General features: G+C 43.4%; 2 protein-coding genes across 3 annotated transcripts in view; one reads left to right on the top strand and one right to left on the bottom strand.

The window, feature by feature from the left end:
• Nucleotides 1–6653, top strand: part of MTFR1L (mitochondrial fission regulator 1 like) — a 26211-nt gene extending 19558 nt beyond the window's left edge. For both annotated transcript variants that reach the window (XM_048500664.1, XM_048500663.1), the window contains exon 8: nucleotides 2891–6653. In XM_048500664.1, the coding sequence (XP_048356621.1) occupies nucleotides 2891–2996 (106 nt within the window). In that variant the 3' untranslated portion in view covers nucleotides 2997–6653. The remainder of the gene's footprint in view (nucleotides 1–2890) is intronic.
• On the bottom strand, nucleotides 4262–13122 carry LOC125434861 (aurora kinase A and ninein interacting protein). The gene is made up of 4 exons (XM_048500662.1): nucleotides 13038–13122; nucleotides 10716–10840; nucleotides 9515–9641; nucleotides 4262–5220 (listed from the first exon to the last, which is right to left on the bottom strand). The coding sequence occupies exons 2-4, from the start codon at nucleotides 10806–10808 to the stop codon at nucleotides 4400–4402; spliced, it is 1041 nt and encodes a 346-aa protein (XP_048356619.1). The 5' UTR covers nucleotides 10809–10840; nucleotides 13038–13122; the 3' UTR covers nucleotides 4262–4399.

Genomic DNA, 13122 nt, shown 5'->3' with positions numbered 1-13122 from the left:
CCATCCGCTTCTCAGAATGAGCGGAGTAAAAGGTAAAAAAACCCCAATATATAGTGTTATCTTTATTTTAAATGTCAAAAATTATTTGCGGCTCCAAGTGTTTTCTTTTCCCATGGAAAACGGGTCCAAATGGCTCTTTGAGTGTTAAAGGTTCCCTACCCCTGGGCTAGTGGGTGGGTGGAAAGGAGGCTCTGTGCCGCTTGGACTCTAAGCAAGTGTGTTGTATTTTAGTGTGCTACAAATATTTCAGACTGGGGCAGTAAGACATGCTCTTGGTATGACCTATGGAGTGAAGGAAAATTGAGAAATGGGCTGTCCTAGACTTTGTGGTTTGAATTAGTAATGTCCACTTTGTCTTGGGTGACAGTTGTCAATATACAGGAGGCTTACCAGGAGAAATGCTTATACCATTTTTAGTAGAGTCTTTCTTATGTTTGATCTTGGGGATTTCCCTTCCCTCTTTCACATTTAATTGGCAAAACACAATTACTTCTCAAAACACAATTACTTCCACACAACTACTGTGTGGAAACAGCAGCTGTAACAGATGTCAGGAAAAAAGAAATCTGGAACAAAAAGTCCAAGTGCGGACATGTTCCAGATTCCTGTGGCATTACATGTAGAGAGAAACCAGAGTTCAGGACCAAAAGTAAACTGACAGCTTTGTTTCCCAGAATCAAATATTTGCCCGAAATGTGTGTGATATAAACATTTGTTTAGCAAAGCAACAACTTTTAAACTATCAAAAATATTGCAAGATAAATATTAACACATTTAAAGCCCATCTCACCCACATACATCTTTTTTGCATAGTGTCAGCCCTGCTGCTGATTTTTTAACGTAGAAAAATTAACAGTAACCTGCTTTGGTTTCAGTCTTGTGCTCTGATGTTTAACAATAAGGCCACAATTGGGAAAAGGACATGCTGCCGGCACAGATGATCCTGGAAAGCACAGATGACCTTTTGACAGTTTTTCAAGCACTGGAAAACATGTAAACATGGATTGCAATATATAAACAGTAAACAGCTCCTTAGTATTAATCATTTGATGCCTGCATCCATGATGTTTGCACAGCTGCAAAGTGCCAAATCCATCAATTTGGGCCATAGATTGGTACTTAGAACAGACAGCACAAATGACTAAATGATAACTTGTTGTGTTACACCCAAACATTAATGCTGTATTTTGAGATTAACCTTTCTTTTAAAAAATAATCTGGTATTGTTTGTTTGTGTTCATTTGATTTATAATCCGCTCTTTCTCAACCAAGCTGAGGATGGCGTACCACTTTGATCAGACAATAATAAAATCAGTGATTCCACAATTAAGTCCCACAGCGTTTGTTGTAAGGGATTACAATTAAAATTAACTGTATTCCTTAAAACATGTTCATACCAGTCAAAGGAAAAAGGGAAGGAAAAAGAAAGGGGGAGGGGGGAAGGGAAAGGCAAGGGGAGGTCAGCAGATGGATACCGCTGCTTTCCTCATTCATAAGCCTGTCTGCACAGACCCTGTGAAGCTGTACCAAGTCCCACAGGGCCCAGATCTCGCTTGGTAGGGTATTCCACCAGGCTGGGCCAGAGACAAAAAGGCTCTGGCCACGGTCGAGGACAGCCTTTGGGACAGCTATGCTAAGTCAAAACTGTAATATGAGGTGCATTTGATGTTGACCCCAATTTAAGGAAAAAACCTGTGATTTGTATTGACAGTTATTTATAGTTCATGGGTATAACACATACAGACTTACATGTAACATTCCCGTGTTTGAATACTTGTGAACACTTGTAGATAATGCACTTTTCCTTTCATTAAACATTTCTAGGTGGAAGAAGAAAATGATAAATAATTTGACTCTTCTTTGACTGTTACATCACTACAAAAGTCATACTGTTAGAATTTTCTCCATTGTGAGGTCATGTAGGCCCCTACCTCTTCCCCCACCCACTATACCATATTTCATTTCCTCCCATTCACTTCAAGAGGTCTACCTTAATCCCTTTCCTTTCTAGCCCAAATGGTGTGCTTAAATGTACCACAAGAGGGAAGTGAAACTCCACGGGACCATAGGCCCCTTCATTCTGAAACAATATATGAAATGGAATATGTTGAAGTGGGGAAAGGTCACATGTTTATGCCATGCTTTAGAGTTGTAACTGACTGCGAGCCCTAGGAAATTAATCCTGACTGCTGTGCATTTTTTGTGGAAGGAGTTGACTGGACTGTGTGTAGCTGCATTGCTTGAAGGATAACACTGGGAGTTCCAGTTGTACTAAATATTGTGTGTGGGGTTCCTTCATGGCCCCCATCTTTCCAGGAGACATGAGAATGGCAATCTGCAGTGCCCCCAGAGTGTGTGTGAAGGGACTGGCAGAAGAAGCCAAGCAAAGTTCCTGTGTGCCATTTGGCTTTGATACTTACAAAAGAATGTGACAGTATTATTATTGTGTGTGTCCCTGGGAATGTCAGAAGTTGCATAATGTCCCAGCTGGCTCGTCCAACAGAATATAATTTGGGGAGATTTTGGACATTGCAGCATTCTCCAGGAGAGCTGGCTGTATTCTGCATTTATACCAGTCAATTTGACTATGTATCTAGAATCCTTTTGTGGTTAGATCTGCTATGAAATTGAGATGCCATTGATGCCATTTTTTGTTTCAGCTGCCTTTGTTCTTTGTGCAATTCATATAATCTCTCAATTCTGAGATCCTCAATGCTGCAGAGACCATCACTAGGAAACCCATTGCAAGTGGCGGAGGGGGGAAGACAACTAACTTACTTAGAAAAACGTTTAAAAAATGTATTCAAGAAAACATTGGCTCCCTTGTGATCCTGAAAGGACATGTGTCTGTATTGCTATTAATCTAGTTTATCTTCTGTCTTCCATATAGGAATAGAACTTTACTGAAAGAGGAGGATCCTGCAGTTCTCATAGCGGAAGTTTTAAGAAGGAAATTTGCCCTGAAGGATGAAGATGTAAACACAAAAAAGAACTGACGTCATGTTCCCTTATTACTCTATAAGCAAATTATTATACCCCTAAGATTTTTTTTTCCACAGTGGCTGCCTTCCTCAAAACTCATTATTTAAAAGTTAGGCTACCTCTGAGAGGAGCTGTGGATTTGCTGTTTTTCCACTCAACTTAGGAAGATGCAATTTTTTATAGGGTGAACTGTTTTCCACAACTGTTTTTTGCAATGTTGGTAAGGATTCTTCTGTAGCAGAATATGCCAGAGACTTGATGGAACAATTTAAATTAAAAATGATATATTCATAATTTTGCTGCAAAAAAATGGCTAGCTACTGGTTTATATACTCTAAATGGACACAAGTATCAAGCCTGTGGTAAGTTATCAAGATATATAGTCCTTCCAACTTCTCCGTTATTGGTGGATTCTTCCTGTGTTTTTTTAGAAAGGTTAGTTTATCGAAAATGGTTTACATTTCCCCACAGTTTATTTTCCTTCGAGAAATTCTGTGTGCCTGAGACAGACCTGATCAAAACATGTTACCCTGAAAGCATGAATAGCTTCATTTGTACTCTGAGTTTCTCCCCGATAGGAACTTGAAGGAACATCATTCTTCTCACAACAACCATGCGATAGTTTGACTGAGTGTGGTTTGAACCTGGGTCTCTCAGATCCGAGTCTGACCACTGTACCAGGCAGGCAACATTTACAGATTGGTTTATGTACCTCTTAACACAGCTGTGGCAGACTTTTCTTTTTTTTCCAGAAAGGGATTTATTTAAAACAGTAGTAAACACCCTATTTTGCTTGTGATGTCCTTTAAACAGTTCACATCAGGAAATAAATGATTTGATTCTTCAGAAGAGGTTGTGGGTCAGTGGTCGAGGCCATGTTTTTTACAAAGAGGGAGTTGCAGGTTAGTCTTTGACCTCCAGTTAGAGCAGTGGTTCTCAACCTTCCTTTTGCCATGACCCTTTAATACAGTTCCTCATGTTGTGGTGACCCCGAACCCTAACATTTATCCATTTTACAGATGGAGAATACTGATGCAGAGATTCTTAGGTGACCCCTGTGAAAGGGTCGTTCGACCCCCAAAGGGGTCCTGACCCACAGGTTGAGAATCACTGAGTTAGAGGCTGTCAAGTGAATGATATTGGAGAAGACTTTTTCCTGCCTGAAACAGTGAAGAAATGCTGCCAACTAGAATAGACTGCAAAATGGTGGACTTGGTCCAAAGTAGCTTCAGGTGAACATTGTTGAAAATTTTGCTGCGAGAAATCATTGCAGTTCTCCTTCATGTAACATTCCTTTATTTAATAATTAGTAACCACAAGGCACTATGATATGTATTTACAGTATACCTTTTATTTAAGTTTCAAACCTGAATGTCACGTGCATAACTAGGCCTGCATCCCACTGAGCAATTACAAGTCAGTGCTTAATTACTCGATTGCCTTCCGAATCCTCTGTGAATAGCAAGTCGTAACATGACTCCAGTTGAATCTCTGCTCCTGCAGGTAGTTGGGGCCCACTCTCTTTAGGAAAACAAGTCCTAAAGCAGTCTCTATAGACTGGGCTGGTTCCTCGGTTGCTTTTGTCCCACAGAGGCTGTTTCAGCAAACAAAGTTTTTCTCGCTCGCCAGAAAAGTGGTGAGAAATTACTCTGTGGCCCTCAGAGTCTTGACTGAACAAGGAGCTGGTGCATCCTGATTGGCTGTTCTCGGGCCCCTTATCAGAAACATGAAGAGCCATGACTGTTTCTGAGGAAATCCCTGCCATGTTTTGGTTAAAGTCTCTCAGCTTCACAGCTGTGCCCCTCCTCTCCAGCTGAGGATCTGTGTTCTCAGAGTCTGAGGAATCACTCAGGCAGCTCTTGCTGAAGGAGGAATGGCTTCTGTCTCTTCTCAGAGCTTTCAGGTTTTGGTTAGTTTGGGAACACAGGGTGCTGGATGTTCTCCGTCCACCATTTTTGTTTCTCAAAGGTGACCTGGAAACAGCACTATGAGTGGAGGCTAAGTTGTTATCTTCTGTGGTTAGTTTTTCTTCCTTAGCTCGATCCATACCTCTGCTGTTACTGTGAGAAGAGGCTTGATAGGTATCATTTGGTACAAGTTTGAATTCCAGAAGTGGCAGAAATGATGAGGCTACCAACCGGCTTTTCTTCCCTTCTACTGATTCACATCCTTGCAGGCTGTGGTTGCTTTTTGACGCAGCGCCTGGCAGCCCTGAGTTTGTGCTGGCTTTCTTTTCTCCTGAGGGGGGAAAAAAGAATTTTAATTGAGCCAGACGCATCAAATACACACAGCCTTTAGACCTGCCAAATACTGGTAAATATCTTACCCTTATCTGTGCAGGTGAGCATTTTTATTGGGTACAGTACACAACTTCTGAGAATTTTTTAAAATTCCTTGGCTCCATTATCAACCAAAAAGGAGACTGCAAACAAGAAATCAGAAACAGACTGAGACTAGGAAGGCCAGCCGTGATATTATGGGGTAGGCAGGGTGGGATATAAGTCCAAAATAAAGTAAAAGATTCTTAAGGGCAATGGTGACCAAGTTCAGGGTAATTCATGCCATAGTATTCTCCATTCGAATGTATGGGTGTGAAAGATGGACAGTGAAGAGAGCTGGCAGGAAGAAAGTTGATTCATTTGAAATGTGGTGTTGGAGGAAAGTTTTATGGATATTGTGAAGTGCCAAAAAAAACAAAAACAAATTAGTGAGCTGTGGATCAACTCATGCCTGAACTCTCCCTAGAAGTGAAAATGACTAAACTGAAGCTATCATACTTTGGTCACGTTGTGAGAAGACAAGACTTTGGGTAAGGGAGGCTGCCTGTGGCCTTTCTGCATGAGTTCATGGCATAGGCCTTGCTTTCTTCTTTCCAGACCAGAAGCTCGCCCAGAGCAGACTTGTTCTGCAAGAACTTCAGCTGCACGCCCATGGAGGGCGTGTAGTTCTCTTGCATGCCATCAAAAATTCCACAGGCTTCAGAAACACGAGGAAACAAATAACTGCAGATAAATAGTGTTAGAACCACTGCCGCTTGGCCTACCTGTCAGCAATTTCCTACTGTTATTTTGTTTTAAATTGTGGTATGGTGAGACATGAGAGCAGATGGAATGCAATCACTGATCAGTAGTGTAAACTGGGAACTCCCTGGCTTAAACCTCTCAGGTGTAATAAAACTGACCTACCTTACAGGGTTGTTGTAAGGATTATGACAAAATAGTGTTTTTGTTCAACATCTTGAACACTGAAGAAAACATTATGTACATGCTAAGTACTGCTGTTACTCTCCCAGTTGGCATACCTGAGGGCTGTAGCTACCCAGGGTGACTCTTGAGCTAAGCCGCAAGTAGCCTAGGCTTCAGCAGCTCTACATTTTTACAATTGCATGAGGATGAGAAGTGGAAGGCTCAAAAGCCAAGCAGACATAGTTTCCACTGCCCTCCTCATTCACCTTTTCAAAGCTGCCTCAAGTTTGCTTGTTCAGTTTTTCAATGTGATGCAGCATCAATAAGCAGTAAGGAGCTGTGGCCAATGTTCAAGTGTCCTTCAGGGCAGTAGGAAGACGACAGCCATTTTGGAGGCCATTGTGTGTGTGGGTCTGTTTTTGTGAAGTGTTTTCACAATGAAAGGTGCAATAGAAGTGTGAAGTAATAAACCTTCTACAAAACCTTTGCCAGCTTACATTTTTTACAAATCCAAACTTTCCCTAGCAGCTGAGTATTCCCTTTCAAAGTCTTTGAGGTTACTAGCTTAACAACTGCACCCAAACTCCCAGTTTTCCATTCAATGAGCAACAGCTTGTGTTCAGATCACGAGACAGTGTTAATAAAGGCTATGCGAGAAGCAAGTCCCCAGAGTCCCAGCATGTGATCACAAGACTGCAACCTCTGTACAATAGGAAGGTTAGATTATGTCATCTTAAGCAGACACTAAAATTGCTGCTGCAGCCCACTCTGAAGTTTGTGCAGAAGTTAACAAGAAATCATGAGAACCTCACAGAATTCAAATAACTCTGGTTCCAGGCCGAGGTGATAATGTCTGCTGCGGGAGCTCTCAGCTTGGCATCTGTGTTTTTGCGATCTTTAGCACTTTCCTCAGGAGCAAGGTACATTTCCCCTTAATCAACTGCCTCTCGCGTTAGGGAACTGCAGCTTGGCCCAGAAGCAGAACAAATCCATGATAGCCAGCATTCTCAGTTTATGTCCTACTTTTTGGTCGTAAGATTTTCAAAGCTGCTTATGTGTAAAGTGCCATCAAATCACAGTTAACTTATCACAGCTAACAAATCACAAAAAAACCCAGGAGGGTTTTCATGGCAAGAGATTAACATGGGGTTTGCCGTTGCCTTCCTCTGCATAGAGAGGGAGCTTGGTGGTCTCCCATCCAAATATTAGTCCAAGCCAATCTTGCTTATCTTCTGAGAGCTGAGGAGATCAGGCTAGTCTGGGGCCATCCAGGTCAGGGCCAAAGCTGCTTACAACATTTTAAAAGACGGTATTTGACATCAGTGTTCTGCCAGATGTTTCGCCCTTAGAGGTACGATGAATATTCACTGGCTACAATGGTAAGACTGGGAAAGAAACACTTTCTGCAGAATCCTCTGTTGTAACGTGTGCCTTTAATAGGTTAGACAGACTTCTACAACTGTGTACAGTTAGCAAGCCTTTAAGAATAGGAAGAAAAGTTTGGATTTAGACCCCACCACCTTTCTCTCCTACAAGGAGACTCAAGGGGCTTACAGACTCCCTCTCCCCTCAACAGACTCCCCTTGTGAGGTAGGTGGGGCTGAGAGAGTTCTGAACGAACTGACTAGCACAAAATCACCCAGCAGGAAAATAGGAGTGCACAAGCAAATCTGGTTCACCAGATTAGACTGCCACTCGTGGAGGAATGGGGAATCAAACCTGGTTCTCCGTATTAGAGTCCACTTGTTCTTAGCCACTCAGGCAAGCTTTTCATTTTTGACCTGTTTGCTGAGAAGCCCAGGGACCATTGTAGGAGAGGAGGGTGTAGTCAGTTTATGCAGAGTAGCATATATCCAAGTCCAGTCTTACAGCACATTCAGTGCTGCATTACAGAAGACCGTTCACAGCAGAAGACACAGAGTTGGATCTGTTGCAGTAATAAAGGTACTTTCCTCCACCAGAAGGTGCAAGATGCTCTTCTAAACAGTTGTAGGGATCCGACCCAAGAAGCTTTTCCCCAGAGAAATCTGTCAGCCATTAAGTCACCCTCACTTAGTACCCATGCAGTCTGATCCTTGTGGTATACAGTCATTAACATATTAATATTTAGGATACTTGTGGAAGAGTAGTCATACATTCCTCTCCAGCTGGGCCCCATGCAAGCAGAAACTGCCTTCTGTATACGTGCTCCTAGTTGGACAGAGGATGACGTGCACCCCAGTGGACTGTGAATGTTTTGCTGATTGGATCCACCAGCTGGAGCTGTAGGCGCACAGCCTGAAACAAACACTGAGCAACGAAGCTGCTCTGCTGTGTCAGCTGCTCTTTGTAGCATTGACTTGGGGATTCACACAGCTCCTGATGACTATATGATGCTGGATCAGAACCAAAGCCGCCTCTCTTCCCCATGCACGCCCTGCTGCAACATATTTAAAAACCACTCTAAACATTTACATTTCTAGTCACGCAGGACAGTGAATAAAACTGGACTGTTCGGAAGATTTCTAGCACAGGAGGTCAAATGGGGACTTGTGAGGAATGGCAGGAGAATCCCATTTCCGCCCTGCAGCCTCCAGCTGGCCTTCCCTATCCTTGCCTCTCTTTGCTGCTGCCATCCACCTTCCCCCCACCCCCCATGGACTTCCTTCCTGCCCACCCTGTCCACATTCTGCCTTCCCCCAGTCCACCCCTGCCAGTGCAGAAAAATGGAAGAGGAAGAAGCGAGATGGTGCAGAAGGCAAGCTGGAATCAGCATTCTCTTGCTGCAAGGGGCTGCCACTGCTACATTTCTACACCCATCTTTGGATCATTACAGGCTAGGGTGGGTAGATGGGTGCATTCTTGTTTTGCAACCTTTGCAAAGATGACATTGCTGTTAACTGTAAGGGGTGGTTAACCCCCCCCCCCCCCATTAATAAACCTGAGGGTTTTCAGAATTCTGTATTGTAGCAATGGTCGATTATTTGTGTACATTTGTTTACCCAAAAGTGGTCCAGCCTTTATGTTACTAGATACAGGGAGTCAAGGAAGGTGGGCGGGTGGGATACAATGCAATCCAACTCTGTAACACTAAACTACACATGGATTCAAATGAACACTCGATTCTTTGCCTCTGAGAAAAACAATCTTTAGCAGGGCAAACAAGAACAAGTTCACTTTTGGAAAGTATTCCCTCATTTTGATCTCACTGGACCTAGACAAATACAGACTTCAAGGAAGAATCTTTACAAAAAAGAACAGCCCTTTCAAACGTTTTGTGTGCACTTCAACCTGCCAACTCCTCCTCCTTCTCACCAGGAGCATCTAGGGCAGGGAGTTGCTGTGCCCTGGGGGAAAGATTTACATACCTGCTGATTGAGTCCTGAAGAATGTGGAGATTGTTGTTTGCTTGGTGAAGGGAAGAGGCACTTTTTCTGGGGCAGGGTAGAGCAAGGCCCTGTTCTGCAGGCTTAATGTTGGCTTAGCTATTAGGGTCTGCAACAGAACAGAGACATGCAGAATTAGCATTCGTAATGCCCTCACAGATGAAGCTCCAGCCTGCTCCATATCATCAGTTAAGCCCACATCCCTTCAAAATGATTTGCTGCTATCACTACAAGTGGATTGAAGCAGGATCCATCAGCAACATCCCAACTCCGTCTCCTCAGATGAACTGAGTCAAACCGAGGTAACTGGCGATGTGATTCTACTACAAAGCAATGTTTCCACATTCAAATGACAGACACCTGAGGATTCTAAACGAGCTCAAATGTGAAATTACTGAAGTAGGAATCAGTACATGTTAACTAGTCACTAAAATTGGCCTTCGTACAGGAGGGTGGGAAAATAGCAAGTATTGCTACTTTCACAACTTTTTAAATGGTCCATGGGGTGGGGTCCAGGAAATAGTCTAACTCAGGGGTCTGCAACCTGTGGCTCTCCAGATGTTCATGGACTACAAATCCCATCAGCCCCTGCCAGCATGGTCAATTGGCCATGCTGGCAGGGGCTGATGGGATTTGTAGTCCATGAACATCTGGAGAGCCACAGGTTGCAGACCCGTGGTCTAACACCTGTCCCAGATAAATTAGTAGAAACTTGCCCTTATTGCAATTTTTTCCAAAGTTAGAAATGAAAAAAATTTTCCATAGAAAAATTAAACATTAGAAAATTTTCCACACATCCCACCCACGCACATACAATTAACTAAATCCTTGGGCAAATAAAAATGATTTAATCCTCAAAAATCAAAACCTTAATGAAGGTCTCTGGTGCTCTGAACAAAAACACTGAAGACTCAAAAAAACCAGACCCGCACCCTCTCTGCCTCTCCTCACTCATACGCAGGCTGATGCAGACACCCAGTGGCCCCCCTTTCCCTCAGGAGGCATCAAAAATGGTATTCAATTATTTATAACCTTTATTTGCCACCTTTCTAATTTGCAGAACTTAAGGCAGATTACAATGTAAAGAAAACTATGCTTAAAAACACACACACATAAAAGTCAATTTTAAATGGATGCATAAGACAAGAAAATATTTTCCCAGCCCTGTCTATCAATCTATTACCTTCATTTTACGTTTTTTGAGGGATGAAGTATCCAGCCAAATGCCACAAGCCTCCTGCTTCTCCTCTGCAGGATTTCCGGCCTTCCGTTTCATCTTTATTCAGACAATGAGGGACTTTCTGTGGCCTAGAAAGGAGCACAGAAGGTGGCATTCTAAGATTCTAGTCCTCATGGTTGCAAAGAAAGTGTAGAAATGATGTGCACCCCGAGGGCTTTGTGACTGGCTGAATGTTGTGGTTTTGTCTTGGGACTTTAAAGCCAAATTATTATGACTCATCTTCTCAATACACTTCCACATATTCCAGTTCCCTGGCACAATTTGCAGTCCTCTTCTGTGCCCATCCCAATATCTGTGGGCAACAGCTTTTGTCTAGGCTCAATTAACAATTCTGAGCTAAAGCACAGGAAGCATCTGCTGCCATGGACTTACTAGAAAGTCCTTCCTGCTAAATTTCGCTACCTGGTTAGCCCAATCTTATCAGCTCTCAAAAGCTAAGCAGATTCAGCCCTACTTAGTACTTACATGAGAGACCACCAAGGAAGTCCAGGGCCCCTTTGCAGAGTCAGGCAACTACAAGCCACCTCTGAACCCCCTATGAGGTTGCCTATGATGTGACTTAACAGCAACAAATGAAATAACCGACACTCAGATTTCTCAGGGTTGCAGGCTTCTTAACAGTTCCAGGGTATTCATAACTTGAAATGGTCTCCCTAAAAGGCATCCCATATTCACAAACTGAACAATGATCCTGCTCTGGATGCACAAGAGACCTACAGCTTCTTTTGTTGCCGCATGGGCCACAGAAACTCATCCCTTCTATTCAGTCATTACAAGAAACCTTCCTTTGCAAATGGTCAGAATTACCAGTTTAAGATTCTGATCCCCAGAATGGTTACTTGGAAATAAATACTGCTGGAAATCACAGAGTAAGATACTTACTGCAGCATGTTTTTGTAACCTTAAAGTCTTTCCTTTTCATTTTTGATGCAACTGAGTTGACTATGGCTCAATGACAGCATTTGCTTTGCATGCAGGAAGCCTTTAAATCCTCAACTATTTGTAGTTAAATGGATCAGATAGGTGATATGAAAGTCCTCTGCCAGAGACTCTAGAGCAGGGGTCTGCAACTTGTGGCTCTCCAGATGTTCATGGACTACAATTCCCATCAGCCCCTGCCAACATGAACATCTGGAGAGCCCCGGGTTGCAGACCCCTGCTCTAGAGAGCCACTGACAGAGTAGAAAATACTGACTTAGTAGGCCAGTCCCTTTAAGGCAGCTTCAAGTAGTCAGGCATGTATGTGCATATTTATATGGACTGCTGTGTGGATGGTGGAAGAGATGGACTTTGCATGCTGGAAGTATTAGAGTCAATTCCCAGCATCTTTATATTTAAATGGGATCCAGTGGGAGATGATGCGACATTAGAGAGCTGCTGCCCGAGTAGACAGTGCTGACCTTGATAGACCTGTGGTCTGGTTCTGTATAAAGTAGCATCATGTTCAATGATAGAGCATCAGTTTGCATAAGGCCCAGGGTTTGGTGCCTGGCAGAGCCAGATAAAAGAAACAGGAAGTGATGTGAAAGACGCTCATCTGGACAGCCACTGCCAGTCAGAGCAGACAACACTGACTCTATAGGCCAGAACTCTTAGTTTCCCCATTCAAAAAAGGAAATCAGTTCAAACAAGGTTCATTTTGACTGGTCACTTTGTTACAAAACACTTCCAACACCCCCTCTAATTCAAGCCTACAGTTCTAACTCTTATTTGGAAGTAAACATGGTCTACCTTCACCGTCTTCCATGTTATCTGATTAGAGGTGGAAACCTTGATTCCCGCCCTCTGCGCACCCCATAAAATGTCAAAGTGGGATTTTCCATCAGATTTCTGCCTGACCCATTTGAAACAAACGTTGTCACAATTTAAAATGCCACTAGGTCACAGGTGTCAAACTCGCGGCCCTCCAGACATGGACTACAGTTCCCATCATCCCCTGCCAGCATCATGCTGACAGTGGATGATGGGAACTGTAGTCCATAACATCTGGAGGGCCGCGAGTTTGACACCTATGCACTAGGTGAATCTGGTCAGAGTCTCCTTGCGGCACCACCTTCAAAACGAACAAGTTTATGGGGCAGAAGCCAAGGAGCCTCCACCCCACCCCCCAGTCCCAAAAGCTGTCTAACTGATCACTGAACGCTGCAGCGAAATTGGAAGGCAGATTTTCTTTGCTGACATTGCAATTGGTTTTTGCATCCTTTGCAACGCTGCTCTCGGTCACGCAGAAAAGGACACCCCCCCCGAGTCCCGAAACTGACCTACCTGCAACCGGCCTCTCCTTCAATAGGGGAAGGACTGACTCTGCAAGTTTCTTCCTTCCCGCCTCTGAGACCCCACCCTGTCCGCC

The sequence above is a fragment of the Sphaerodactylus townsendi genome, linkage group LG06, assembly GCF_021028975.2.
Source record: "Sphaerodactylus townsendi isolate TG3544 linkage group LG06, MPM_Stown_v2.3, whole genome shotgun sequence".
Lineage (NCBI taxonomy): Eukaryota > Metazoa > Chordata > Lepidosauria > Squamata > Sphaerodactylidae > Sphaerodactylus > Sphaerodactylus townsendi.
Note: the sequence above shows the minus strand (reverse complement) of the source record. Positions and strands in the feature narration are given on the sequence as shown.